Source organism: Hydra vulgaris, chromosome 13 (genome assembly GCF_038396675.1).
Source record: "Hydra vulgaris chromosome 13, alternate assembly HydraT2T_AEP".
Classification (NCBI taxonomy): Eukaryota; Metazoa; Cnidaria; class Hydrozoa; order Anthoathecata; family Hydridae; genus Hydra; species Hydra vulgaris.
This window is the reverse complement of record NC_088932.1, coordinates 29,647,513-29,663,176: the sequence shown is the minus strand read 5'-3', so window position 1 is coordinate 29,663,176 and position 15,664 is coordinate 29,647,513. Positions and strand designations below refer to the sequence as shown.

The 15,664-nt window shown below is 27.3% G+C and overlaps 1 protein-coding gene across 1 annotated transcript in view; it reads left to right on the top strand.

Annotated features, from left to right (window-relative positions):
- Positions 1–11,225, top strand: part of LOC100204164 (probable E3 ubiquitin-protein ligase HERC1) — a 105,788-nt gene extending 94,563 nt beyond the window's left edge. Inside the window, exons 56-62 of the mRNA XM_065816887.1 lie at positions 615–823; positions 2,984–3,141; positions 3,444–3,609; positions 3,712–3,978; positions 4,072–4,427; positions 4,626–4,797; positions 10,953–11,225. Coding sequence (XP_065672959.1) covers positions 615–823; positions 2,984–3,141; positions 3,444–3,609; positions 3,712–3,978; positions 4,072–4,427; positions 4,626–4,797; positions 10,953–11,111 — 1,487 coding nt within the window. The 3' untranslated portion in view covers positions 11,112–11,225. The remainder of the gene's footprint in view (positions 1–614; positions 824–2,983; positions 3,142–3,443; positions 3,610–3,711; positions 3,979–4,071; positions 4,428–4,625; positions 4,798–10,952) is intronic.
- The last annotated feature ends 4,439 nt before the right edge of the window (positions 11,226–15,664 follow it).

Here is a 15,664-nt window from a genome sequence, read left to right as displayed (position 1 = left end):
TAAACTATGTGTTTCTTTACTTTAATAACACTAGACTGTGTTATGTTTACTTGAACAACACTCGACTGTTTGTTTGTTATTTGCTAGTAGTATACAATTTATGTTATTTTTTAAAATAAAATTTTTAGTAAATTATCTGTTTATTTTTAGTAATACAAATTTAAAAATTTAGTTTTAGTGTTATTCTTTATTGAATATTTCACATTAATAATTTCTATTTTGCAACCATAATTGATTGTTTTACAACAATAATTGATTATTTGACAACAGTAGTTGATTATTTCACAACAATAATCGATTATTGCACAACAATAATTGACTATTTTACAACAATAATTGGTATTAACAATTATTTGATAAAAACTTGATTATGTTACACAAAAAACTTGAATATTTTACAAAATAGTTGACAGTTAATTTAATTGTATGCTTGAAAAAAAATATATATATATAATAAATACTCAAGTTATTTTACAAGTTAATGATACTAGAGTTTACTTAGTAAGCATAAAGGTAGAAAGTAAACTTAAATTTTATTTTTTTATTCAAATAAATTACTTTTTAAATATATATTTTGGATAGTTTAAACTTTTGTTTAATTTTAATGTCTGAAGGAACAACCCATTGTGCCGCATGGTCTAATTCTCAATCGCCATCCTCTAATACTCAATTGCAAATAGGAACACCAAATGCTGTTCCTTCAAGTTATAAATCTTTGTGTGATGTTGAAGTTGAATTAATTAGAGACCGATTCTATGTACTTTGGAATTTTTCAGACATGGTTTTACAAACCTGGAATTTGCTTAGCCTTATTAGGTTAGAGGTAAGTCTTTAAGATGGATAGATATATATTTATATACAGATATATATATATATATATATATATATATATATATATATATATATATATATATATATATATTATATATATATATATATATATATATATATATATATATATATATATATATATATATATATGTATATATATTTTAAAATAAAACTTTTTTTTATAGGTTTCTTCCTATTTGTTAAAAATATATTTATTTTTACAATATTTCGATTGGAATATTGATACTCTTATTATCAAGAATATTAAAAACAATTATGCAAAATAAAAATGATGTCGTCGCATAGTTGTCATCATCCGGGTTAAGACCATTGTTGCAAAAGATACTGTATTTCCAATGCTTCCTTAACTTTCCTGTTAAAACTATTTATTTCTATTTTTAAGGTACTGTGACCGTGGAAATTTCCTTGGCAAATTTTGAAATGTTCAGCTACAACTGAATTTTCCCTTTTGCCTTGTAGTGCACTTGTTTGATGTTGGCATATCTGAGACTATCTTTAGTCCTGTTTCACCAACATTTGCCACAAGAGTACTCTAATTTATAAACACCGGGATATGAATAACTGTTAGTGTCGGTTTATTTTTAAAACTAAGTATTTTTAGAGACTTTAACAATTTAATCTTTAATTAAATTGTTTAAATCTAATTTTTTTATGCATATCCTGCTTTTTTAAATATTCTTTTTATCTTAGGGATGATTTCAGAGATCTAGGGTAAAGACAAATCTTTTTGGATACATTAGGAAATATTGATTTTTTGTAAAATCTTTTTTGTTGTTTCTTTCAGACTTTTTTTCTAGACTTTTCCTCTCATAGCTGTTTTCTACAAACACATCGATAAGAAAGGAAAACTTAAACTAGAGTGTTTTACTAAAAAACAATATTAAAGTATCTACCAAGTGACGCCGTACCACCATGTTTATATGGAGTAATTAAATTCCATAAGTCTGAAAAAGGCTACCAATGAGGTTAGTTGTAAGCACCATTGGTACACCTACATATAGCATCTTTTAATATTTAGTCAATATAGTACAACCCACTCTAAACTTAAATAAAACACATTTAAAAAATTATTAGCAACTTGTGGATGCAGCAAGATTATGGGAAATTGGTAAGAATGGCATTACTTTTAGAAATTTGTCTTTCTCATTGCTTTTTTTTATATGAATATGATATTCATGAGCTTGAAAACTGCGGACCAATTGGGTTAGCTCTTATGGTAATAGTTGCTCAGTGTTTTTTTACAGTATCATGAAAGTAATGCTCTTTCAAGGGTACTTAACAATAACATCCATGTTAAATCATTTAAAAGATATGTTGATGATTCAAGGTTCCAGATAGGAAAAAATGCACAAAAGTTTTTAGATCTACTTAACAACATAAAAGCAATGGCATCTTCCATTAACAATGGCATCTGCCGACTTTCAGTTACTATATATATATATATTTATATATAAATATATTTATATATATATACGCGAGCAAATTTTGTATTTATCTTTTATTTTTTATTTATCTAAATTATTTTGTAATTATCTTTTATTTTGTATTTATCTTAAGACATTGTATTAATCTTGTAATTGTGTTATCAATACATCCATTTTTTTCATTTTTATTTGTTATTATTTTTATATATTTTTTTACTATTATTAGTATCTATAACTTTATATTAGATAATACTATGATTATAGAAAATAAAAAAAATACAATTAAGGAATATTTGAATGTTAAAAAAAAATACAATGGGGTAATATTTGAATATTAAAAAAATTGGGGAATAACAGTATTCTACGGTATTGATATAAAGTTAGCTCGTAGCTAAAAGATGTAAATAAATTTTCCTTTGTAACTTCTTGAGCTTGCTGTAGCTGGTGAACATCAAATCAAATTTATTTTTTGTCTTTAAAAGTCCTAATTATCTATGGTATGGTTATCTGTTGATATTGGAAAGTTATGTCTCTGATTACCTTTTTTGGAGATTTTTTTCTTTCACAAAAATAATTTTTGCAGAACTGGTAATGTTTTTCCTAGAATTTGTTAGTGAATGTTTTTTTTCTAAAATTTGTTAGTAAATAGTACTAATGTTTATAATAATAATGTAATAAAATAAAGTAATTTTTTTCCATTTTTTTAGACAACACCTGAATCTTGGCTGTATTTATTTGAAGATGGCATTTTGCGGACACTTCTTACTAGGAGGGCCCATGCTCTCCCTCTTATTCGTGCACTCAGATCTACATTTTTGAAGTCAAAACTCCAACCACAAATAACAGTTAAACGTTTTGATACAAGGTACACAATTTTTTTTACTCATCAAACACCTGTTTAATTATGTTTAGATAAAAGATACTTTTGTTCTATTGGTGAACAGTGTGAAACAGTGTTTAAAAAAAATACTTTTCCTCTAGTGGGGAATAGTATGAAACAATGTTTAAAATGCTTTTGTTCTAATGGTAAACAGTGTAAAACAGTGTTTTTTTTGTTAAAGTGGTGAAGAGTGTGAATCAGTGTCCTTTTGTTTAAGTGGTGAACAGTGTAAAACAGTGTTTTTTTGTTTGTGGTGAACAGTGTAAAACTGTTTTTTTTTGTTTAAGTGGTGAACAGTGTGAAACAGTGTTTAAACAAGTAGCTGATCAAGTCTTGTCATTTGCTTTATCCGACTCAATTATGTTAGTCAGAGAATGGAAAATTAAACTTTTGAATGAAGCTGCAGATGATGCTGGAGGTGTATTTGATGAAATATCTACTCAAATGTGCATGGTTTGTTTATTGATTATTTATTATCACTCAAATGTACATTTTTGAATATTCTCAGAGAAGTAGGTTAGAAATAGATATTTGATAAACAAACTCCATTTTTAGGAACTTGAAGGTAACTGTGGGAATTGTATAAAGCTTTTCAGGCTTCTTGTTCCCACTCCAAACATGGCTGTTGAAAATGGCTTTAATCAAGATCAATTTATAGTGAATACTTCTATAACCTCACCGGAAACATTAAAATATTATAAGTTTCTGGGAATGCTTATGGGTATTGCTCTCCTTAACCACAAGCCTTTGCATTTACATTTGGCTCCATGTGTCTGGAAACAACTTGTTGGTATTAAAGTCACACTTAATGATGTTGCTGAGGTATAATTTTCTGTTATTATTAAGTTTATAATTTGTTTATTTTTTCAGAAATGAAAGTTTTTTTTTTGCTTTTTGTTTTTTTTTTAAATTTAGGTTGATTCAATGTTTCTACAATGCATTTCTATGCTAAAAAGTATTACCTTAAGCGACAACGACAATGTTGCTATACCTCTAATGACTTATGTCTGTCAGACATCTGATGGTGATCTGAAGCCGCTCATTCCTGGTGGTGAAATAAAAATACTACAGAAAAATGATTGCTCTATATATATTGAAAAAGCAATCAGTTTTCGTTTAAATGAGATGTCACTTCAGATACAAAGCATTCGTGAAGGTTTGATGGCATTAGTACCAATGTCAATTTTATCTTTAATGACAGGTGATCGGCTAGAGCAATTAGTATGTGGATCTCGCGATATTGATGTTGATATTCTAAAGAGTATATCTCGGTATTTATAACAATAGAATAATGCTGTTTGCTAAATACAATTTGTTTGAAAGCTCTAACTTAATTATTGATGTCAATTTTCGATATTGTTACATAAAAACAAATGATTTATTTTAGATGTCATGACATAAGCATAAATAATTGATGTTTTATTTTAGAAGTCATGACATAAGCACATTTTATTTATATTTAATTTTAGATGCCGTGACATAAGCACAGATGATTTACGTATAGTGTGGCTATGGGAAATTTTGCGATCCTTTTCAAAAGTTGATCTACTCTCATTTTTGCGGTTTGTTTCTGGAAGGTGTCGTCTGCCAACCAATTTAAATGATTTAACTCACAAATTTCAAATAGTTGGCGCATCAAAGGTTTGTTTAAGTTTTGGAATTTTCTTAAAAAGCAGTAAAGAATCTTCAATGTTTTGGAAACATTTTCCCCAAAAAATATTTTTTATTATAAAAGTGATAAGTTTTGATAATTCCAGTGATCCATTGATGATTTCCGTGATCACTAAAATTCACTATCAGTAATCCTAAAATGTGTTTAATTATTTTGTGATGAAAATCTCTTAGTAATTTAGACAACAAATCTCTTTCTTTTTCTTTCTTTGCTTTCTTTTTCTTGTTTCAGATAAAGCATTAAAGTTTAAAAACAAGCTTTTTAAAATAGACAAGAGAATGTAAATATTTAGATTTTCATGAATTTTTATTCCAAAAAAATCTGTGTCTTGACCTAGCCAAAACCAATGATTTAACTACACTAAGTCAATAAATTTATGATTATTTAGGTCCATCAGTGGATTTATGCACACATTTATTTATTTATTTTAATTTACTGTATAGAACATTAAAATAAACCAATCACAGCATTATTTTAACAGACCAATCACATTAGTGTTTTTATGGTCTCCAAAGTATATATTACCTCTATCTTTATCAGCAGAAACTTAAAAGTTTTGAAAGTTTTCTTAGATATCAAGTAAAAAATTTTCGAAAATAATATTGTTCAAAAAGGTATAAATAACAAATTCAAGTGAGTCCTATTTTTACTAAATTCTATAGCAAATTGTTGTTTACAAAGCTATATAGCAACTGGTTGTTTACAAAATTCCATAGCAACTGGTTGCTTACAAAATTGTTTGGGTTTTGCTCCAACTCTATAAACCTATTGTTTGGCAATAATAAATATACAAGGTAGCTATTAAAAAAAGTTTGTTTTTGTTTCCGTAGTCATTATTTAACTTAATTGCTGTAGTTATTACTTGAAACCATTGGTCAGCCTTTAAACCACACTTTAAGCATTTGCCTAATATTTGTAATATAATTAGAGCAGTCTGAATTGTGTTGCCGCTTCAGACTGCTCTTATTAGCTGTAATAGTCATATGCCTTAACTGTTTGTATTTTTGTTCTGTTCTAGATAAATAAATAAAAAATAGTAGTGTGTGTAGATTTTCTCTTTTTTTTTTTTTTTTTTTGAAATGATAAAAAAAGTACTTTTTTAATTTGTGTGCCAAACAACAGTATTTAAAACTAAAAAATTTAAATTAAAAAAATTTTTTTTCCAATAAGGTCAACCTGGGTATCAAAAGAAGCTTAAATTTTAAAAATATTTGTTTTTTAAAAAATAAAGATTTTAGATTTTATTGAAGGAAAACTATAAGATGCATTTTCTAAGAAGATACATTTCCTGGAAAAAAATTTCTTAAATCTCAATTTTTTTTTAATCAAAAATATTATTTTTTTCAAGTTTTTAATACTAATTCCCACAAATAAAAAATTACTCTTTTACAATTTCAAAAAAAAAAAGAAAAATCGACACACCCTCATAATAAAGTGCTACTAAGAATGAAATAAATAAAATGAAAAAATAGATAAAATAAAAAAGTACAGTAAAACTCAAGTTAGAAAAAAAAACAGAAGTCCTGCCAATGCTACTGAGACTAAAAATAAAATGGCTGACCAAAAATTTATTTTTCCTACTTCATCCAGTTCAATGCAATCTGCAAGTGGCAGATATCACTAAAAACTTTTACTACTAAATAAACTCTCTATCAATAGTATTATTTAAAATTGATGAATGAAAAGGATGAAGCTGGTGTGAGATTTTATTGAATGAAGAATGAAGCTGCTGTGAGATTTTATTGAATGAACGATAGAGCTGCTGTGAGATTTTATTGAAACTAATTGCTTAGATCAGTTTGTATAATAGCAAAAACTAGCAAAAGTTGCATTGACTTTGGGTGCATGGCAAAAACATAGGCGCAATTCTAAAATCAGCATATTGTTTATCATTATTGTTTTAAGTTTTTTTATATTGTACCAATGTATCTAATAACCATTTAAGTACTTTACATAAAATATCAGACAGTTGGAGCAGCTGATTTTTTTAATTATCATTATAATCTAGAGAGAAAATATTGAAAAACGAGGGAAAGATTAAGCAAAATTTTTGTTTACAAAGAATGACCCAAAATAAGTGCATTAATGGTCTATTGTGGAGTAGGTACTCTAAAACTAAATCTGTGGTAAGACAAAAGTTCAGGTCACTGTGTCAAAGACTAAGAATTTAATAATGAGACTGGAGCATTAGTTTTACAGATACATTATAAATAGCAAATGCTGTAATGTAGATTAAAAAGGAGAAACTCTTTTGACATTTATACTTTTTGCATCCTGTGGAATGAATTGATGAAAATTTATTGTACTGGGTACTGGGTACCAGGTAAGTTTTTTGCATTATTGAACTAGGTAGTCAGAGATTTAATAACTGAAAAAATACCTTTAAGAAATCGATGATTTATTGAAGATATTTGAACATCTTTTCAGCATTTAAAGTTTTCGTGTCCATAGTTGAAGACTAGCACTAAAAATATTTTAACCAACCAATGTTATTACAGGCATTCCATGTGATGTTGCAAAGAAATTCGATTGAATCCCATAATCTTTAGCATGGTGGCATATCTTTTAAAAATACTAGCAATTTCTGTTAGTGAGGTACTTATTGCATACTTAATGGCTGATGCCAAAATCAATGCTGATGGATAGAAAAGGGCCAATACTGATGCGGATACACCAATGGATTAACTGGTTAGTAAAATGTTCAAAAATATAAAACCATACAATTTTAAATTGAGTAAATTTTCTCAAAAATAAAAGCATATCTATACTAAAGTCTATAGCTGTTATTTGATTGGGCATTACTGGAATCAGAACTGGTAAACAAATACTTAAATTCAAATCTGATCCAAAACCTTACTTTAAAAGTTATTAGAAAAGCTCAATAAAATCATTTTTTGAAACTATGAAAAGAATTCAAAAAACTTTAGAGGAATGGAACTTATTCTAGAGCTTTTTATTTCAATTTTAAAAAGAAAATTGTATTAAGATAACCATTAAGATAAATTTTGAATTTTAAAAACTCTTTATAAAAAAAACAATCAAGTAATCTTTTCTAACATGAAGTATATACATTTCAAAATAAAAAAGATATTTTTAAAAATACCAAAAAGATAATAACTCAAGGATTTTGAAGATAACACCAATAGCAGCTTAAGAATGTTTGTTATTTAAAATTGTGAATACAAATATTGTAATGTAAAAACAAAAGCATTTTTCCTGTTTTTGGAGCCAACCCGTTTCTTCAGAGAAAATAAATCTGTCCTCCACAACTGAACAATTATTCACTTTCAACAGAAGATGAAGGTAAATACTTCTGAGCTATTAGAGCTAATTTTTAATGTTATACACCTCCCCAAGGTTGAGACCGCCACTACTGTCAAGGAGGCTACTTTATTTTGGTTACAACCCACTCTCAACTCTTTAACTCCGGAACAGTAACCTTGAAGAACAAGGTCACTGCATGGAGAAGCAAGTTGAGCGCTGTACTATCTGGGGTGTGGTAGGAATTAAGTTCAGAACTTTTTGCTTATAAAGCAAGCGTTCTACCACTACATCACTATTGCATATAATGGTAATTGCTTGAAGTTATTTTTATTTGCTCCCCAAGATGAAACATCTAATAACAAATAATCTTATCATAACGCAACAACATGGTTTTGTGCCAAAAAAATTTGTTACACAAATTTGCTAGAGTATCAAGATTTTGTTAGTACAGCTTTACATAACAAACATCCAGTCGATGTTTTATTTACTGATTTTGCAAAAGCATTCGACACTGTATCACATGAATACATTATCCATAAAGTTAAATCATACGGTTTTAATAATAAATTTGCTGCATGGATAAAATTTTTCTTAAGTAACAAACAACAAAGAGTTGTACTTGGTGAAAACCAGTCTGACTGGAGTCCAATTAGTGGTGTGATGCAAAGATCATTACTTGGACCGCTTTTATTCATAGTATTCATAAATTCCTTGTCAACTTTTCCATGTAATAAGAGTGTACATCAACGATAGTAAAACTCTTGCTGAGCTGGATGAAATTGAAATACTAAGAAACGAATTACAAAATGATATAAATAAAATCGCTAAATGGTGTCAGAAATGGAAAATGAAACTTAATATAAGTAAATGTAAAATAATGCATTTTTGGTAAGTATAATCAAAAAAGAAATTATACTATCTTTGACTACAATCAAAAAATACGAATTCGAATTGAAGGCTCCGAATCCGTAAAAGATCTAGGCATTATGACATCAACTGATGGAAAATACAGCTAACATATCAATGCTGATATAGTGCATGCTTATTATATGCTCTCGTTTAACATTATGAACATTTAAATTATTTTAATTGTTAATTTGTTAAATTTCAGCAATAAATAGACATTGTTATTATTATTATTAGAAAATTGGCAAATCAATAAAAAAAGTTGATACCAATGCCAATTGTTAAAAAATTGGCTGATTAAGCCAATCCTGATTTATCACTAATTTTTGTACCGGCCAGAACAATCATCAGAAAAGTTGTGGATTTTTAAGAGTTTGGAAATATCTACGTTAAAGTTCTTTATTATATAATAAAAAAATCATAAACTTATTAGGTATAAGTTATACAGTAGCACCATGATCATGCTGTGAATAAATAACAACAGGATGTAGTGTTGCTATTGGTTGCAACTGAATGCTGTTGGTTTCAATGGTAACACTGAATTTTAACTTGTATGAATTTGAAGTTTTTCTGCGAAATCAACCAAAACAGCAACTTTATTTGGAAATATGAATGGTTTTAGCTGATTTAAATATTTACCTTTACTTTAATAAGTGGGATGTTATGCTATCAAAATTCTTTTTCTGACTCCTCAGTAGCATCACTTTTCTGCTTTCTCAGTTACATCACTTTTAAAGTTTGTTACATTAACAATGAGCTTTTTTGACATAACATAAGCATCATGCTTTAATTTCCTTTTCCCTATAGAAATTTTAGCTTCTCGTAAAAGCTTATGACATTAAGATTAAATTCTATGAAGTTATGGTGAAATTCAATGAAGTTATGATGAAATCCCTTGGAATTATGATGAAATTCTGTGTACTTTTACTGTTAAAACATAAAATGTATCAAAAAGTATTTGTTTGAGAAATGAAATATCAAATATATCAAAATATGTTCATGGTCGTAGTTTTGTAATGTAGACCAATCGCCTATTTTTTGCGCGACTTTATTTTGGCATGAAGATTTCCATACCAATTAAATACATATCTTTTGCTAAATGCCAATTTTTTGCTGAATGTCAATTTTTTCGCAAATCACTTGTAAATATTATGAATAAATATCTAATAAAGTTAAGAGAGTTTAGAAACTGGAAGAAAAAACAACGGTTTTTAAACTAAGTAAGTGTATTCTTGTATGCATCAGAATTCTTTGTAAAACGCAGTTAAATAAGAATTAGTTTGAGGTAGTTTATGTCTTTTAAAAGTCTTTTATACATGACCGACGACACGGGTTCCGAAGTGGAGGGGCACAAAAAAGTCCTGTATATCTAAAATTTTCTCTTGAAAAAAAAAAAAAAAAAGGTCCTTTGGAAAAAAAGTTTATGGACTTCCGGCGTTGTCGGCCCTGTTGCACTAGTAAACTATAAAAGATATTCAAAAGACATAAACTAGTATAAAACATTTAAAATATTAGTTTATGTCTTTTAAATGGGTTAATGTAACTTTTTTGGAAATCAGCAAACCGGTTAAGTAAGAGTTGCGCACTATGAAAACAAATTTTGTTAACAATATTAAACATTGATAGTCAAGAACTCCATTGGAACAAATTTTTCTCTGAATAACTTGATGTGTCTGTCAATCCGGTCGAATTAGTGTATACTATTTTATGACATTGATTATTTGATAAAATACCAACTGCACACAAAATATTTTTGTCACTATAAATAAACACAAAATTCACAGACTTGTAGTATTTTAAAAACTCACAGACTTAAAATAAACAGTATATCAAAACAGTATTTCAAAATGGTGTCAATTCGGTTGAATTAGTGTTCTCCATTTTATGACATTGATTATTCTATTGACTCTAATCTACTTAATCGATAAGTAACTTTGATTTTTTTTTTTTCAAGCCAATCAATGGTCTCCCAACAGCTCAAACTTGTTTCTTCGTATTAAGACTGCCACCTTATACCACAAAAAACATTATGGAAGATCGTATTCGTTACGCTATCAACAATTGTCTTGCAATCGACACTGATAACTATATGCTCGAAGGATTTCCTCGTTAAATTATTAATATATATTTAGTAAAACAAAAAATATTTAGAAGTATATTTAGTTTTTAAAGTCTTTTGTAAGTTTATTGTAAAAAAAAATTTAATAAATTTAACATTTTTTTTCAATATTGTTAAATATATTTAAAAATTATTACTTTTTTAAACTTAGTTTAAATAATAAATCTCTTTTTTTTTTTTAAGTTTTAGTTTTAACTTTTAGTGAAAACTAAAGTTTAGTTTTAACTTTTATTTTTTCTATCTTTTTACCAAACACGACTCTCTCTTTACACACACACACGCACACACACACACACACACACACACACACACACACACACACACACACACACACATATATATATATATATACACACACACACACATATATATATATCCGTGTGTGCGTGCGTGTGTAAAGAGAGAGTCGTGTTTGGTTAAAAGATAGAAAAAATAAAATTTAAAACTAAACTTTAGTTTTAACTAAAAGTTAAAATTAACTAAAACTTAAAAAAATATATATAATAAAAAAATATATATATATGTTATATATATATATATATATATATATATATATATATATATATATATATATATATATATGTTATATATATATATATATATATATATATATATATATATGTTATATATATATATATATATATATATATATATATATATATATATATATATATATATACATATATATATACATATATATATACATATATATATATAAATATATATATATATCTGTGTGCATGCGCGCGCGTGTGTGTGTGTGAAGAGAGAGTCGTGTTTGGTTAAAAGATAGAAAAGTAAAAGTTAAAAGAGCTAAAAAAAATTTTTGACGATAAATTTGAAAATGAATTAACACGATATTAGGGGAGGACGGGTAAGAAAGAGCCACTTTTTTTAAAAAAATAACAAATAAACCAAAAGTGAAAAAAAAAAGTAGGATAAGAAGCCTAAAGTAGCAGTTAAAGTACTAAAGTAGCTTGGTGTATTGAGTTTCTAATAAAAATTAAAAAAAGTCAAAAATATCTTCAGATTTTTATAGACTTAAAAAATAACGCAATGACCGGGTAGGAGTGAATCAGCAATGTTCCTGCTGATTCACTCCTACCCGGTAAATACGCGGGTAGGAGTGAACCATGAAACGGGTAGAAGTGAGTCGTTAACTTTATTTACCTGAAAATTAAAGTTAGTTTAAAAAAAAATTTTTAAACTTAACTTGTTTTAAAATGATTAAGTAAAAATTAGATAAGGATCAAATAATTTACTTAGTATTAATGTAACAAAAAGTTATAACATTATTATAAACTCATCTAATAAAATAAATAAAATGTAAATACTACAACAAAAATAATTTGTTTTAAAGACATTAGTAATGCATTCTGTATTACTCATATCTCAATAACAACAACAAAAAAACAACTGCAATGTCAAAAAATAAATAACAAATATTAAAAAAATCAAAAGCTCGCAACATTTTGATAGCATATATTATATTAGCAATAAAAACTAATAGTATAGGAATATTAATATAGTCAAGCAGAACCTCAAACTTGTAATAGCAATGTTGCCTTTAACTTGTTCCGTAAAATATTGGTAGAGTTACTATCAATTTAACATCCATTCAAGGGACAGTCAAATGTCAAGTGAATCAGACATCTTAAAAACACCACCTTGTTTCAAAACTGATTGTAACTTCTTCTATAATAAAATTTGAATATAATACCTTCTCTTATCTTACCTGTTTATGTTATCATACCTGTTTTTTTAAATCCAGCTATAATTTTAGAAGATGCTATGGCTTTTTGAAATGCAAGCCCTACACATACAGCTGCTTGGTAAATTGTAAATGTTTTTCCAGGGTTGTGGAGCATCCATGAATTAATTGCTGCACTATTTGCAGTTTTAAGTGGTCCCATAACACTCACATCAAGAGGCTGCAACTTGTGCGTGGAATGAAGTGGTAATGTCAAAATGGTCACATCATGCTCCTTTGTTTTATTTAATATTTTTTTGAATAAGTGAGCTTTGCAGTTGTCGTATATTAGTAACGATGGAATTTCTTTAGTGCTCAATTAAAATCTTATAAAGTGATTCATAACATCCAAAAAGGTTACATTGTTTATCCAGCCTGTTTTACATGCGAGTCCGACAGATCCAGAAGGAGCTCTTGACAATATATATTCCTTGAAATTCACTCGTGGAAAAAATAGTACTGGTAGAAGATATTGTCCAGAAGCACTGATTATTACACAAGTTGTGATAATGGTTCCTCTTTCAGCACTTGTAACTTTGCAGACATTTTAAACCCTTTTCTTTGCAAGAGCCTTAAAATCGAGTAGTTTATAAAAAAATAAAATAAAACTAATAAAAATACACAGTTTATCGAAAATTACCATTTTTTTGTGGATTCTGCACAGTAACAGTTCCAGTTTATCAAGGTTAAAAATCCTGCACAAGCTGTGCAATTGGATTAAAGTGTTAAATGTACAATAAGTACGTGGTTTATGAATAAAAACAATTTGTTATAAAATACTAAATTGTTTATTAGTTATTTTTCCATATCTGATATCTTAAAAATAGCAAATATGTTTATCAAAGAACTTTCAAAAAATACCAAAAATTTTTCTTTTGCACCGAAAAAATTGTAATACACCGCTAACGCAAGCACCCATACTAGAATAAGATAAAAAATTGGATTGTCTCAACAACAATTTCCCAATGATAACTTGGTAAAATTTTCGAATCATTTTCTTGGCCCGTTTTAGCTATGGGATTAATGATTCACTCTTACCCGTGGCTCACTCCTACTCATCCTCCCCTTGCATAATTATTATACTACTCATTTATTTATTGTCATATAATTGAATAAATTATGCTAATATAATTTAATAAATTATGCTAATATTATATGAGGAAGTTTGTTACATCATAAACACGCAGCTCGTATAATAAGTTTTAAGAATCGTTTTCAAACTCCTAAAGAAATGAACGCCTTAAACATTTATCTACTAAAACATGTTTAATGTTTTGTGTTTTATGAATGGACAGAAGTTATGCCTTCTAATCTTTTTGTAAACCTTTACAAAATAAAACCCAAAAGTACAATTTAAGTGTTAATAGAGTTTTAGGAAAACCTATTCTTAACATTTTGTATATCCTGTTGTAGCCCGTCTTTCTAGAAAAAGTGATATTTTATTCATGCCAAACTCAAGTTTTTGATTTTAGTTATCTACGCCTATAAAACTATAAAAAGCATTTTTTCAACATTTTTTTTTTATTCTTTTATTTCAGTTGTTATACTGTATATCGTTTTTTTTTTTGTTTCTTTTAAAGTGTGGTTGTATTTAATATATACTAAGAAAATATTCATATAGGATGGGAAGACTCGGTATGAATAAACAAGTAAATCGCGTTAAAATGACTCTTACCATTGAATATATATTTATATTTAACGTAGTACTTTAAATAAGTTCGGTCACATAAGCTTCGTACATTCATATCTCAGACATAAATCAACGTTTTTTCAACTTTTTTTTCTGATGAATACACATAACTAAATCGTCAATTTATTTGTAAAAATAAAAACCAGCAGTCGATAATTTATTTTAAATGAGAACAGATAACAGTTCCACCATCATTACTGTATACATTCCTATAAACAAATCGCGATATTACAGAATAACACTTCTCAATAACATATCGCAGTATTAAAAATTTAACATCAAAAATAATGAAAACTAGTTTTCTAATGTTATTTTATGATAAAATAAGTGACCAAAGTAGTAGTACTTTTTAAAAAATTTGAAGAAAATTATAATAAAGAGTGCTGAAATATAACAATATTATTATCAAAAATCATCAATAATATTTCTTAAGTTATTTTATGTGAAAATCAAAAAAAAAGGAAACTCAAATATTACAAGGTGACTCTTAATAATACTAATGCTAATTTTGATCATTTTATTAAATACTTTGTTTATTTTAGAATTCAATAGTATGCATAATTTTAAAATTCTTGTTTTGCAAACGAATTATTTCAGCAGATTTCAAATAAACATTATCAACTTTTTTTTATTCTTATGCACGAAGTGACAACTATGCACGAAGTGACAAAGTAAGACAAATAAGTGACAACAAATATCATTATGCACGAAGTGTCAACTAATATCATTATGCACGAAGTGACAACTAATATCATTATGCACGAAGTGACAACTAATATCATTATGCACGAAGTGACAACTAACATCATTATGCACGAAGTGACAACTAATATCATTATGCACGAAGTGACAACTAATATCATTATGCACGAAGTGACAACTAATATCATTATGCACGAAGTGACAACTAATATCAATAGAGAAAAAAAGTTTATAAATATTAAAAAATTTTTTTTTACTTATTCTTAAATGACCGAAGTTACGTGGCGACCGAAATTAGGCAAATTTACGTTAATATATTCATATTGTAAAGGGCTTCGTCAAAAGGTCATTACAATCTTCTTGAAGTCCAAATTTCAAGTTACAAATTTTATTTAAAAGTTAATA